Source organism: Oncorhynchus clarkii, chromosome 5 (assembly GCF_045791955.1).
Source record: "Oncorhynchus clarkii lewisi isolate Uvic-CL-2024 chromosome 5, UVic_Ocla_1.0, whole genome shotgun sequence".
In the NCBI taxonomy this organism is placed as follows: Eukaryota; Metazoa; Chordata; class Actinopteri; order Salmoniformes; family Salmonidae; genus Oncorhynchus; species Oncorhynchus clarkii.
This window is the reverse complement of record NC_092151.1, coordinates 42,966,417-42,981,461: the sequence shown is the minus strand read 5'-3', so window position 1 is coordinate 42,981,461 and position 15,045 is coordinate 42,966,417. Positions and strand designations below refer to the sequence as shown.

Genomic DNA, 15,045 nt, shown 5'->3' with positions numbered 1-15,045 from the left:
ATTACTACAGGGGATACAGTAAAATATCAAATAATTAGAATATTTAACAGCATAATACTAGTTAATCACTTTTGATTTTAGAAAACACACCTGTGATCTTCATTTGTAGCAATGAGACTAGACACGTTGCGTAAGATGCCTCCTCCACTTTCAATGATGGCAAGGGTGTTGGTTTGGCTTCGGTACGTCAGAGTGCTAACCAGGAAGGCCAAAGCCCCCTCAACAGCACAGATGTCAGCTTTGTTCTCAGTGCAGTGAGCTGACAGGTTCCACAGGGCACTGAGGACACTCTTCAGAGTAGACTCCTATAAAAAGGGAAAGAGGACAAACTATTAGCCAGTGAATACATCTTTAAGCAAATATCTTGATCAAATTCCTATTGGACATTTCATTCAAATATTTATACATTATGTGCTCCTAATTATATATTCGTACCAAAGTAACCAAGGTGACCTGTAATTGAAAATGTATTCATGATGCGTCTCACCTTCTGTACCTCCAAGGCACACTCCATCAGAGCCCTGACGCTGCCCACCTCGCGGAGGGTCTTCTTACTGTTCACATCCGCACGCCAGGACAGGTTCCTCAACACACTGGCAATCACCTGCTGTAGATCCTCACTCTCAGACTTCAGCTGAGCCACCATGGCCCTCATGCATCCCTTCATGGAACACAGTGTTGCCTGAGGATTGAAGATACAGAAAGATGCTTATTATTAAGTTGAAGTCATACTTTTTAGAACAAGATTATCATTGAATACACTTACTCTCAGGTGTAAGCACACATGTGGGAAGGTTTCCCAGACTCCGATTGAGCCTACTCCTAAACTAAAAAGCATGCTCAATGGAGATTAAACTTCTTTTTTTTTTACTCTAGGAATAGGCTTAATCTGGACCTGAGGAACCAGCCACAAGGTAGACATCCCAAAATGTTCTGTAACAATTCCACACACAATCAATCTATATCTGACATAAGGCTACATAGTCTGAATAAGCTCACCTTATTGGCAACATCCCCAAAGGTGAGGTTGGTGAGGGCCATGCCAGCGTATCTCCTCAGAGTGACGCTGTAGTGGTCGCTGGTGAGGCCATAGATTTCACAGTCCACTTGGAGCAGCTCCCCTATGGCCTGCAGGCCCCCTGGGAACACACAGCACAGCAGGAGAAATGCCAATCAATAAATTGAATGAGTCTGCCCCATGAATGTTCTACTATATAATGTCCTTAATTAAGGACATTGCAGAAGATCCTACATATTTACAGTGATGAATACATCAATTATTTCTCTAACATAATAAGTAGCTCTGTTCTGCTATGGTTGCTTGGTGATGATAATGGTATGAAATATAAAATCCATCAAATGTGTTATCTTTAAAGATAACTGCCTGGAAAGCAGTGGAGGTGATTACCCTGGTTAATTATTCGAAGTAAAAAATAAAGTAAATTTGATGAATGCTTACCGAGCTCATTCATAGCATGCCTGTGCTCTTCGTCAAAGGACAGCTTCATAAGAACACACACCGCTGGGCAGATCTGATGCTCCACGGGAGAGGGCACTGGGGTTCACACAAACACACCATTTGGTAACAAAAATCCATTACCCATCCAAATGTCCATTCACTAACCAAATCGACACAGTTCATCTCTACGACACAATATTTTATTTCATATTATATTTCATTGAAATTATTCTTGTGAGGTCAGCAATACATACACCAACACATCAAGACTAGATACACAAAATCAATACAACACAGTAAAAACAAAGTAAGCCTCACTGGGGTTCTTGTCCTGGTCCACTCCTCTCTCATGGCTTTCCTGCCACTCCCAGCAGGTCTCACAGTAGACCCTGATCTGCTCCAGGAGGTGCAGCACTCTGATCTCCCTGCGACCCCTCTTATCATCAGGCTGGGAGTGGATAATGTTATGAAGGGCGGCGCTGGCTCTCGCCCGGGCCTCCTTGCTTCCCCGTGAGTTCCCCAGCAGCACAGAGTCCTTGAATTGAATCAAATGTTTTTAGGGTAAAAAAAATTATAATACATACATCGACAAGATATTTGATCCCAGAGGATTTCACGCGAAAGCATGAATTTACACATATTTCCAAAGTGATCCTTCATGGTAAAACAAATAACTATTGATACAAATCAAAGTTATCTATAAAAAAAAAGAGTAACATTTCAAACCTTGTCGTTGCCGTGGAGGAGCTGGATGAGTAAGGGAAGGCAGCCAGACTGACGCATGGCGATGCAGCTGTCCTGAGAGCTGGACATGGCAAGCAGAGTGCGAGACATGTCATCTTTATCGTGGGTCCCCAGCATTGAAAGAAGGGAATATACCATCTCCACCTGTAGGGCAAGAAGGCCGACCATGAGAACAACTATGTTGTAGAAGACACACTGATAATTTATAGGTCAAAACAAGTTATTCATATCGAAATTGATAACATTATCCCCCGTGGGATGCAATCTAATTTATGTGGACTACTTCTGTTAAAATAAATGTAAAACTTTTATGCAGCGCAGCAGGAGATGGTTTTATGAAATTGCTAAACTACACTGAAAAAAATATAAATGCAACATGTAAAGTGTTGGTCCCATGTTTTATGAGCTGAAACAAAAGACCCCAGAAATATTCCATGTGCACAAAAAAGCACATTTCGCTCAAATTCTGTGCACACGTTTGTTTACATCCCTGTTAGAGATCATTTAGCCTTTGCCAAGATAATCCATCCAGCTGACAGGTGTGGCTTATCAAGAAGCTGATTAAACAGCATGGTCATTACACAGATGCACCTTGAGCTGGGAACAAAAGGCCACTAAAATGTGCAGTTGTGTCACAACACAATGCAACAGATGTCTCAAGTTTTGAGGGAGCGTGCAATTGGCATGCTACCTTACGGAATGTCCACCAGAGCTGTTGCCAAATAATTTAAATGTTCATTTCTCTACCATAATCGTTTGAGAATTTGGGAGTACGTCCAACTAGCCTCACAACCGCAGACCACACGTTGTGTGCGTGAGAAATTTTGCGAATTGTGAATGTGAACAGAGTGCCCCATGGTGGCGGTAGGGTTATGGTATGGGCAGGCATAAGCTACAGACAACGAACACAACTGCAATTTACAGATGGCAATTTCAATGCACAAATATACCATGAGATCCTGAGGCCCATTGTGAGACCCATTTTTTTAAGGTAACTGGGACCAACAGACGCATATTTGTATTCCAAGTCATGTGATACCCATAGAATAGGGCCTAATGAACTTATTTCAATTGACCGATTTACTCATGTGAAATTGTTGCATGTTGCGTTTATATTTTTGTTCAGTACAGATAACATTTCACAATTCCGGTTTGGACATGCAGGCAGATCTCATGTGGTTAATTGTTAACGGGGGCTGTTTCATAGTAACAGTAGAACTATATCAACCTGAGGTGTATTAGAATCTCTGGTTACCTTGGTGCCCAGGTGACTGGTCAGTCGGCGGGGCACAGAGTAACTACCCACACCCAAATTTATTTCACTGGCAGAATCGTGATCCAGGCGACTGCTTGAACCCTAAAAGAAATTAAGAAAAACATTTTATCAAGAGAACATCCCTGGTCATCCCTACTACCTCTGATCTGGAGGACTCACTAAACAAATGCTTTGTTTGTAAATGTTACAAATGCAAGGAGGCTTGTTGAGCAATTAAACTGAACTTCTTTACTTCAGATCAATATGTTAACTCGTACAAAACTCACTCGTACAATCCTCACACCTCCGTTCATGCACAACGTGCCTCATACATTCTCAAAGCAACAGTATTAAATACTCAACTGAGCTACGGCACCATATTACCGAACTCAACTGTAAATGATGAGTGTTGGAGTGTGCCCCTGGCTATCCGTCAAAAACATTGTGCCATCTGGTTTGCTTAACATAGGGAATTTGAAATTGTTTATACTTTTACTTTTGATACCTAAGTACATCTTGATGCTAAGAATTGATAGTAATCAAGAGTAAACTGACTGAACTTAACCCCTCCCCCTATGCTCTCCAAATGGACGTTAGCCGTGAGGGCTGATGCCCATGCATTGACTTCTGTTCCCTACTAGTCAGGGGATGCTATTCACGATGACATATTGTTCTGTCTCACGATTCCCAAGCAAGAAACGGCTCAGTGTGTTACGTGGCTAGATTGTTTTTTGTCAGACTCCATGGGATCTATTGACGGACTTTTGCACAGATGGGGCTCTGCACTCTAGTTATGAATGTGTCTCCCTCTGCATTGTATGATACACCCACTGGGCTATAATGGATACACAGAGAGCAACTGGCTGCAAAAGAGCTGAGCGCAAAACTCAGAAACGCAGCAGGTAACATCGATTGTAAACTACATCACGCACGCCTGTTCGCAAAACTACGTGGAGATACGAGATCAGAGCATGTCAATGTTCTATTTCACACCGAGGCAAAGTGGTTATTGAGGGGAGTGATAAAGATTTGTTTTAAATTGTGAGAGGAACTGTTGTCATTCACAATGGCCTTTGTTGAATTTCTGTGTAATGAAAAAAAAACAAGAGGTGTCTCCTTACCTATGTAACAGACATATTTGGGAAACTGAACGAACTAAAAGCAAGCATGCAGGGGAAATTCAAAACAATTCAACAGAGGAGTGACCAAATCAGCGAAATCCAGTCGACTGTGATCCTAGCTCAGTTGACATGCCAGTAAGTGAAATCCAACAGCTGATCGAACTGTCATGTGACTGAATGCCGCAGACAACGCATTCATGGTTCACTATTTGGGTTTATTGGCGGGAACCCGGTTACCGAGATTTATTGCCCAAAACCACTCCATTTTCTGGGGATAAATAAATGTGAGAAACCAGTAAATTATAATACATTATTTATACACACAGCATGAAGTGAACTGTTAAATGATATGCGATGTCTAAATATGGATTCTCTATGTCCTGCACTCTGGTCACAGTATGATGAATCATCGACGCTCAGGGTGGTGACCGACAACCCATTTCAGTATGTAGACCCATCATGGTAACTTTTTTATTTAATTATTGGTGACAGTTAGACCCACATTTGCAGAAGCACAGCCTATGCTACAGTAATATAAAGAGCGAATGCATGTTTAAACAAGTATTCTTTTCCATATATAGACACACCCTATGTGTTTTAATAAAATCAACTATATGCATTGAGCTTGTATGATGCTTTCAGCTTACTGTTTGATGAAATAAAACAAATGACTCAAGTGAGCCAGAGATCTAGAGGAAGAAAAGAAAAACCTTGACCTAACCATTCTCCTCCCGCTGGCTTTTTTTTTGAGGAGTCGGCAACCTTGTGGAATGCCAATTTATCTCACCATTTATACCAATCTGTGTGCCAGTTATGGTTTTCATGTGCACGTGTGGAACAGTTTCATTTAATTTATAATAACGTCTTCATATCGCAAAATCATTGTCATGTGGTTAATCAAAATTCAGACAAGAACGGTAAGACTGGAATTATAATACATTGAATGCATTAACAGAAATTAGCATAACCAAATAAACTAACGGTTAATGTACTACTGGTGATACAGTATGTGTGGAAGTGATATAGCCTACACTAACAATCCAAATCAAACAATTCACACAATGACGTTATGAAACAATGCACAAATTGAGGAGAGCACATTCCTGGAGAGAGAAGTGCATTGTGCATCTGGGCACCGCATGGTCAATCTGACGTCTGCATTGGCCATGCAGCATTAACGGCGATACGGCATCTGCAGAAGTCAGGGCATACATACTTCTTGCACTTTGCAGAGCAGTGCAGCGCTGTTGTAAAGGAAGTGGTCAAGGAAGTGAGTTTGTGTTTATACAGGATGTACCACCCCCATCTACCGTCAACCAATAATGTCAATGCGGAGCTTTACAGAGTCCTCCGCATTGTTACAACATTTGGGAGGCACATGGAGCTCGATTTTGCCTCTGCATGCCTCCTGAGGCTCTGCAATTGTGTCACCCCCTCAATCATGGACACTTATTGACAGTTGTGGCTGCTTTGCATGATATATTGTTGTCTCTACCTTCTTGCCCTTTGTGCTGTTGTCTGTGCCCAACAATGTTTGTACCCTGTTTTGTGTTGCTACCATGATGTGTTGTCATGTGTTGCTGCCATGCTATGATGTCGTCTTAGGTCTCTATGTAGTGTTGTCTTCCCTCTTGTCGTGATGTGTGTTTTGTCCTATATTTTTGTTTATTTGTATTTTTAATCCCAGCAGGAGGCCTTTGGCCTTTTGGTAGGCCATCATTGTAAATAAGAATTTGATCTTAACTGACTTGCCTAGTTAAATAAAGGTTAAATACATTTTTAAAATATGGATCCCCACCACATAATCGGATCAAACATAAATTGCCTTTAAGTCTAGGCCTCCGCAATGGATTAGTTCACTGAGATGGGCATGTTTTGCTATTGCGCAACAACAACAAAAAAAATCTTGGTCGACCTACAGCCTCTAGACCAAACAATCGACCAGTTGACTAATTGGGGTCAGCCCTAGTTAGCTGAGAATACAATCAGAAATAGTGTTAGAATGTTTCGCAATTGACTGCCATTGCCCCGAAGAAAAACGTAAACATTGGCTGTTAATTACATCTAAAAAATGCTTGGGAGTCACAAGAATTTTCATGTATCCAAATGGGCTCGTGGGCCAAAAAGGTTTGGGAACCCCTGAAGTAACGCTTTAACCTCAAGCCTCAGCGATACAACCTACTCTGAAGTAAGACACAAATCATTAGAAATAACAGGAAAGTCAAGGCTCTAAGCACAGCCACAAAGGCAGCTCACGTTTGCTCAGCTGAACTTCCCTAACCAACATTGCCAGTCAGGCTAATGGTGGAAGAGATTTTCAGGAGCATAATAGGAGTAAAAGAATCAAATGAATCCATCAAACGTTAACCACAAATCCTGCAAGCAATCTGTGTTTGAGATTGACTACATTGCAGTTGGACTGTACAGGATCAGTCTACAAATCTCCTTGTATCCCATAAAACAATGCTGATTATTTTCGATCAGGTATGAATGGAAGGTAAAAGATTGTCTTACCTGAGAACACCCAGCACTTGGCCCCCCACTCTCCCCTGAAGCCTGGGGTCCTTCACTCTGGCCAGCCTGGTCGTGCTTGCTCTGTGGGTGGGAAAGAAAGACAGATTGAAGGGTCAGACCTCAAGAGGAGAGGAGCAAACCATTAATGTAGCAGGCTAAATGAGGGATGAGAGGAACTAATCAACAGAGAGAGGATACAGAATCCGTCACCTGGAAGGACAGAAGAAGAGGCAAAGTCAGTTCAAAGTGGAAATAGAAATCAGTCACCATAGGGCAGGCGGAGAGGGAAAGGAAGGAACGGGAGTGAGAGAGCGTGCAAGACAGTAGGAGAGGGAGTGAGAGAAAGATTGAGAGAGCAAGAAAAATTGAGTGGGGGAGAGCATTCAGTCACTAAGCTAGCTAGAACAGCTGCAGGAGCATCAGGCTTCCTCATCCCTGACCTACAAACTGTCTCTCAGTCTGCAGGATTAGTCAAAGAGGGGGAGTGAAATTAAATGTGTCCAATGAGATTAATCCACTCATGAAGAGAGGGGACACATGAGAGCCAGCACACATGCAGGCTGAGGGACTAGTATACACACACCAACTACACAAACAATTACCATCAGACATAAATGCACACACTGCATGGGCCACCAAATAAACACATGAAGGCATGAGTGCATCGGCTTGCATTCATTCATGCAGACACAGACCAAGACTATGGCTTGCCTCCTTGGCTGTGCATCCAACGTGAGCAGAAGGTAGGTCACTGGTTGACTGACTGACTGCACACATGCTCAGTCACTAGGTCAGCTAATGTGTCCAGTGCTGCAAACTTCAAATGATAGCTCTTTCATATTTAACACAGGGAGAGAACAAGAGAAAGCCTATGGTTGATTTCACCCCCCAGAATCAGAGTCTGAAGTGAGATAAAAATGGAATACTGGATGGAACTCCACATTCTAGAGTGGCTTCCAGCATTGTAGTGTTCTTAGGAGCCACAGTAAATAAATGCTGCTCTTGTTTAGGAGATGAGCAGAACACGGCAAAATGATTGGATGAAAGGACAGCGTGTTCAATATAGATTAACAGACACATCGGATCAGTAACGAAGCATTATTGTACACTAGTCCATGTCTATGAGTTGTTTCTCTGTAATGCAGGGATGTAGGCCATAGGCTAAACACTACAGAACTCATTGCATAGGGAAGCGGGTCGCTATCACCAGTACAACATGGAGGATTAAATAGATATCAGCAAATGGGATGGCTGACTCCGATATGGTATGACACTCAGATGTAAGCAGCTTTTGGTTCTTTACATGACTAAAAGCTGAACAAACTGTAACCACAGCATGTATGTAGAGATAGAGATGTCCACACAGGCCAGGCAGTAGCCAGAATACAGAGAAAGTGCTGCCAGAAACAACAGTGGACAGAATATCTCATGGTAAATAGATTTAGGGCTGGGTTTACCAAACCCAGATTATGCATGTCCTTGACTAAAACATCCTTTCAATGATTTTTTCCCCCCCAGGACTAAACCTAATCTTGTTCCAAGAATCTGGCCCTAAATGTAATTCCCGAGATATTATGTCCCTCTCGTTTCTGGCGACACCTTCTTTGCTTGTAGAACATGTCCTCCACGCATGTTCTTGTCATTCTAGTATATTAGGTCTGAGGCTGGTATAGGACGTACCTCTGGTTCTGCAGACTGGGACTGTAAGTGCTGTCGGAGCTTCAGCATGTCCTTCTCAATCTGCTGAATGCGAGCCACCCTCACCTGAAGTACAGCAGGACATTTAGAGGACGTGATCACTCAGAGAGGATGAAATATTTCAATGATGTAACACTGACTGAATAAAAGCATATGTAGAGGCAGAGACAAATGTTATTGCGTTAAGTCCATTTACTAATGTCCAGCCCCCACCCATCTACATCATCTTATCCCACTTACAGTATCCTGTCTGACCATTCTTTTTTTTCCTGTGTGCGCGCGTTTGTATCCTCACTGACTCAACCCATATTCTGCCCTTTCTGTACCTGTATCCATTCATCTCATCCCCCTCTCCTTACCTGTGCCCTCTTCTCCATATCCTGGCAGGTTCCCAGCTGTTCCTCCATGGCGGCTCTGATTTGCCTCGCCTCATACTCCAGTTGCCTACGGGTCATATCAGTCTGCAGGGAGAATTGCTGCGAAAGAAAACAGGAACAACAAAACAACCATCAGTCATGTGATGAAATGGAGTGATTTCTAATATCTAATGCAGAGAGGAGACCAATTGACCATCGCCTCATCTTCATCAGATTATACATACAATTTCTGCATCGCTTTTGACAAGAGTACCCCAACACATGCTGGACGACAAATAAACACTTACATTCTCAGTCAGTGGCAGGCTGTCGATCCTCTTGGTGAGGTTCTGCAGCTGTGCGTAATACCAGTCTTTCTCCTTCTCCTCTTTTTCCAGCTCCGCCATCAGTAAAGACCTGACATGACAGAGACAAGCACACCTATTGACATCCAAGATACAAAACACTGACAGAAATCAGAGTGATTTAAACACCAAATTAAAGACCTAATTCAAAGATACATATACAGCATTGAAATACTAGAATAAAACAGGGAGGGTGTCCTGAATAAGAGTAAAGTAAAAATGCATCCTGTCTGTGACTAATGCCGGGAATACACTATGCAACCTAACAGCCCTCAGGCTGCACCATTGTAATGTGATTTGGCTGGGAGAGGGGCAAACCACTCACCAATGAATATTGTTGCAGTAAATCACAGTGTATAGCCAAGAATGCATTACTTAACACGTATAAACAAATGAGAAAATACATCCTATGCAAGTGGAAGGAATCAGTTAGAACCTGATCGAGACATTCTGTGAATATATCACTGTTCCAGTAAAATCAGTATATGAACAAATATTGCAATTTCTTATAATACAAGCATAGAAGCTCACCTCTCCTTCTCTAGCTCTTCCAGGTAGCCAGCACTGTCTCGGCCCCCATTGAACACCCCCCTCTTGGGGAAGGAGCCCATATGGCTAGGACTGGGGCTGCTGTCCCCTGACCGCCCAGAGCCTGAGCCCTGCATGGAGGGCAGCTTAGGTCTTAGCTTCACCCCTGGGTAACTGTTAGGATCCAGGCTAATTTCTACAGGAGGAAGGAACATAAAATGTAGGTTATTTAATGGAAGCTTTGCGTTTCAGTGAGCTAATTCTGCCACCTCGTGTGTGCAACAATCGTCCTACATAAGCCTACAATTGGTCTGGCTCGGGCTAAGAAGCTTACTCTTCAGTCTTTCTAGGAGATGGATTTGTTCAGATGAATCGGTAGTCTCTTCTTCAATGCTTCCCTGTAGGTGTTTCAGCACCTCCTGAAACAAAGAAAAAACAAAAATGGGTTTTAATGTATTGTCCGTAAACACACAATCACAAAGAGCAAAGAAAAACATCTTGTAGGCTTATATGACCGCTATCTAGGTGATATGTACACACATCTTTCCAAAGCAGGAAAGAACAGCAATGTTCTTTAAGTTCAGGAACACACATTTGCTTAAGGGGGATGGGGGAAGAGTCAACATCTGACAAAAAAAAATAATAATTTCACACGTGAAAAACATCAAATCAAAACCAACCTGACACACTGCAGTGCAAAATATTATTTTTGGTTCAACCCCCACCATCTCATTCCAGAGATAAGGAGTCGATGGTTTGTGATCCTGCCTGAAGGACAGGGTGGAAGAGAGGAGAAAAAGGTCCATTTGCTAGCTTTGAAGTGCCATCAAATAGCCCCACCCCCCTCTTTATCCCTCTCTTTTCCTCTAAAACAGCCCTGAAGTCCTACAGACTGGCTCCAGTTAGTTTTTTTAATCTACGCCTTTTTCATCTCACCCAAGCTGTGGAGTGAGGTGAACAGCCATTGATCGCATTGTTAGAAGTCACTCTTCTCTAGCCAGTGTGTCAATTAGATGTTGCCCAGCTGAACGCGAATGGACCTTTGGTAGCCAACATCCCGATCAGGTTCACAGAGCGACGCATCTAATGTCGTCAGGGCTTTGAGGGAGAGCTTTCCTCTTTGGAGGAAGAAAAGTGCAACAGTAGCATCAACGAGCGGGGTACTTCATAGCAAAATGGACGCTATTCAGAAACAAAAAGGACTCTTCTTGGATAAGATCTAATGAATTGGTCAGGTGCATTTTTTAGATAGCATGTTTAATGGATCACAGACAGTAGAACCACATTGTAGACCGGACCCTCCGTCGCCACTCCTAGAAGGCATGCCACTAATGGATTTATAAGAAATAAGCCATTGATGCCATAGTGGCGTCGACCTGAAGGGAGGATGCTTCTCTTTTGACTGATAGGTCTCAGTGTACTCTGTAGTCAACATTTTCTGCCATCCTGTAGGTCACTTTGAGCACTGTTTTTTTCCCCCCTATGGACATCATCTCCCTTCATTTCAGATACGGGCCCTGCATGGTTGTGCGTCTCAGTCTCTAGTCTTATTAGATTACAGGCCAACAAACATACAGTAGCCGACAAGAAATATATTGTTTGCTGTAGGCCTATATCCACAAATAAAAAGCTTTTTCTAAAGAACGTAGCCTAAACCCTAGCCTAAAACAGCATACTTAGTACTTAAAGCACCATTAAACCTCTTAAGGATTGGACCCTTTTCAATTTGTGCCTTTGTAGCTCAGGACCTGAAACAAGTACAGTGCCTTGCGAAAGTATTCGGCCCCCTTGAACTTTGCGACCTTTTGCCACATTTCAGGCTTCAAACATAAAGATATAAAACTGTATTTTTTTGTGAAGAATCAACAACAAGTAGGACACAATCATGAAGTGGAACGACATTTATTGGATATTTCAAACTTTTTTAACAAATCAAAAACTGAAAAATTGGGCGTGCAAAATTATTCAGCCCCCTTAAGTTAATACTTTGTAGCGCCACCTTTTGCTGCGATTACAGCTGTAAGTCGCTTGGGGTATGTCTCTATCAGTTTTGCACATCGAGAGACTGAAATTTTTTCCCATTCCTCCTTGCAAAACAGCTCGAGCTCAGTGAGGTTGGATGGAGAGCATTTATGAACAGCAGTTTTCAGTTCTTTCCACAGATTCTCGATTGGATTCAGGTCTGGACTTTGATTTGGCCATTCTAACACCTGGATATGTTTATTTTTGAGCCATTCCATTGTAGATTTTGCTTTATGTTTTGGATCATTGTCTTGTTGGAAGACAAATCTCCGTCCCAGTCTCAGGTCTTTTGCAGACTCCATCAGGTTTTCTTCCAGAATGGTCCTGTATTTGGCTCCATCCATCTTCCCATCAATTTTAACCATCTTCCCTGTCCCTGCTGAAGAAAAGCAGGCCCAAACCATGATGCTGCCACCACCATGTTTGACAGTGGGGATGGTGTGTTCAGCTGTGTTGCTTTTACGCCAAACATAACATTTTGCATTGTTGCCAAAAAGTTCAATTTTGGTTTCATCTGACCAGAGCACCTTCTTCCACATGTTTGGTGTGTCTCCCAGGTGGCTTGTGGCAAACTTTAAACAACACTTTTTATGGATATCTTTAAGAAATGGCTTTCTTCTTGCCACTCTTCCATAAAGGCCATATTTGTGCAATATACGACTGATTGTTGTCCTATGGACAGAGTCTCCCACCTCAGCTGTAGATCTCTGCAGTTCATCCAGAGTGATCATGGGCCTCTTGGCTGCATCTCTGATCAGTCTTCTCCTTGTATGAGCTGAAAGTTTAGAGGGACGGCCAGGTCTTGGTAGATTTGCAGTGGTCTGATACTCCTTCCATTTCAATATTATCGCTTGCACAGTGCTACTTGGGATGTTTAAAGCTTGGGAAATATTTTTGTATCCAAATCCGGCTTTAAACTTCTTCACAACAGTATCTCGGACCTGCCTGGTGTGTTCCTTGTTCTTCATGATGCTCTCTGCGCTTTTAACGGACCTCTGAGACTATCACAGTGCAGGTGCATTTATACGGAGACTTGATTACACACAGGTGGATTGTATTTATCATCATTAGTCATTTAGGTCAACATTGGATCATTCAGAGATCCTCACTGAACTTCTGGAGAGAGTTTGCTGCACTGAAAGTAAAGGGGCTGAATAATTTTGCACGCCCAATTTTTTAGTTTTTGATTTGTTAAAAAAGTTTGAAATATCCAATAAATGTCGTTCCACTTCATGATTGTGTCCCACTTGTTGTTGATTCTTCACAAAAAAATACAGTTTTATATCTTTATGTTTGAAGCCTGAAATGTGGCAAAAGGTCGCAAAGTTCAAGGGGGCCGAATACTTTTGCAAGGCACTGTATATGCATATTATTGATACCATTTGAAAGGAAACACTGACGTTTATGGAAATGTTAAATTAATGTATGAAAATAAAAATTAAAAATAACGCATTTCAATCCCCCAATCCCAGGAATGTCATACATGATGGATCATCATGACCGATTAATCGGAATGGACGATTAATTAGGGCCGATTTCAAGTTTTCATAACAATCGGAAATCTGTGTTTTGGACACCGATTAGGCCGATATATATATATATATTTTAAATTGCACCTTTATTTAAAATATCAATGCCTTTCTTTAAAATCAATACTCAAGTATATCTTTTTAAACCTGCATATTTAGTTAATATTGCCTGCTAACATGAGTTTCTTATAATTAGGGAAATTGTGTCACTTCTCTTGCGTTCCGTGCAAGCAGTCCGGGTATATGCAGCAGTTTGGGCCACCTGGCTCATTGCGAACTGTGTGAAGTCCATTTATTTCTAACAAAGACCGTAATTAATTTGCCAGTATTGTACATAATTATGACATAATATTGAAGGTTGTACAATGTAACAGCAATATTTAGACTTAGGGATGCCACCTAGAAAAAATACGGAACGGTTCCATATTTCACTGAAATAATAAATGTTTAGTTTTCGAAATGATAGTTTCTGGATTCGACCATATTAATGTGTGTTATTATGTTGTTATATTTAAGTATTTAAGTCTATGATTTGATATTTGATAGAGCAGTCTGACTGGGCGATGGTAGGCAGCAGCAGCCTCGTACGCATTCAAACAGCACTTTACTGCTTTTGCCAGCAGCTCTTCACAATACTTCAAGCATTGAGCTGTTTATGACTTCAAGCCTATCAACTTCCGAGATTAGGCAGGTGTAACCGATGTGAAATGGCTAGCTAGTTAGCGGGTTGCGCGGTAATAGCGTTTCAATCGGTGACGTCACTCGCTCTGAGACTTGTAGTTGTTCCCCTTGCTCTGCAAGGGCCGCAGCTTTTGTGGAGCGATGGGTAACGCTTCGAGAAATGCTGTTGTCGATGTGTTCCTGGTTCAAGCCCAGGTAGGGGCGAGGAGAGGGACGGAAGCTATACTATTACACTGGCAATACTAAAGTGCCTATAAGAACATCCAAAAGTCAAAAGGTATATGAAATACAAATGGTATAGAGAGAAATAGTCCTATAATTCCTATAATAACTACAACCCAAAACTTTTTACCTGGGAATATTGAAGACTCATGTTAAGGAACCACCAGCTTTCATATGTTCTGAGCATGGAACTTAAACGTTCGCTTTTTTACATGGCACATATTGCTCTTTTACTTTCTTCTCCAATACTTTGTTTTTGCATTATTTAAACCAAATTGAACATGTTTCATTATTTACTTGAGGCTAAATTGATTTTATTGATGTATTATATTAAGTTCAAATACGTTAATTCAGTATTGTTGTAATTGTCATTATTACAAATAAATACATTTTAAAAAAGCGTCCGATTAATCGGTATCGGCTTTTTTTGGTCCTCCAATAACCGGTATCGGTGTTGAAAAATCTTAAAATCGGTCGACCTCTAATCTAGATGCGCCGGGCGGGGTGCGTATGGAGCCAGAGAAAGCAGGGGTTCAAACTGTAGAAACCAG

The 15,045-nt window shown here is 41.8% G+C and overlaps 1 protein-coding gene across 4 annotated transcripts in view; it reads right to left on the bottom strand.

The window, feature by feature from the left end:
• The window catches only part of LOC139408885 (adenomatous polyposis coli protein-like), a 59,441-nt gene that overhangs the window by 7,526 nt on the left and 36,870 nt on the right, over positions 1 to 15,045 (bottom strand). For 3 of the 4 annotated variants that reach the window (XM_071153308.1, XM_071153311.1, XM_071153309.1), the window contains 13 exons: positions 10,375 to 10,459; positions 10,044 to 10,236; positions 9,456 to 9,564; positions 9,151 to 9,267; positions 8,774 to 8,857; positions 7,094 to 7,174; positions 3,459 to 3,560; positions 2,186 to 2,347; positions 1,778 to 1,994; positions 1,460 to 1,555; positions 1,000 to 1,139; positions 488 to 682; positions 91 to 305 (listed from right to left, as the gene is read on the bottom strand). In XM_071153308.1, coding sequence (XP_071009409.1) covers positions 91 to 305; positions 488 to 682; positions 1,000 to 1,139; positions 1,460 to 1,555; positions 1,778 to 1,994; positions 2,186 to 2,347; positions 3,459 to 3,560; positions 7,094 to 7,174; positions 8,774 to 8,857; positions 9,151 to 9,267; positions 9,456 to 9,564; positions 10,044 to 10,236; positions 10,375 to 10,459 — 1,796 coding nt within the window. Of the gene's footprint in view, positions 1 to 90; positions 306 to 487; positions 683 to 999; positions 1,140 to 1,459; positions 1,556 to 1,777; positions 1,995 to 2,185; positions 2,348 to 3,458; positions 3,561 to 7,093; positions 7,175 to 8,773; positions 8,858 to 9,150; positions 9,268 to 9,455; positions 9,565 to 10,043; positions 10,237 to 10,374; positions 10,460 to 10,720; positions 10,803 to 15,045 lie in introns of those variants that run through there. The other variant, XM_071153310.1, reaches the window with a different exon arrangement.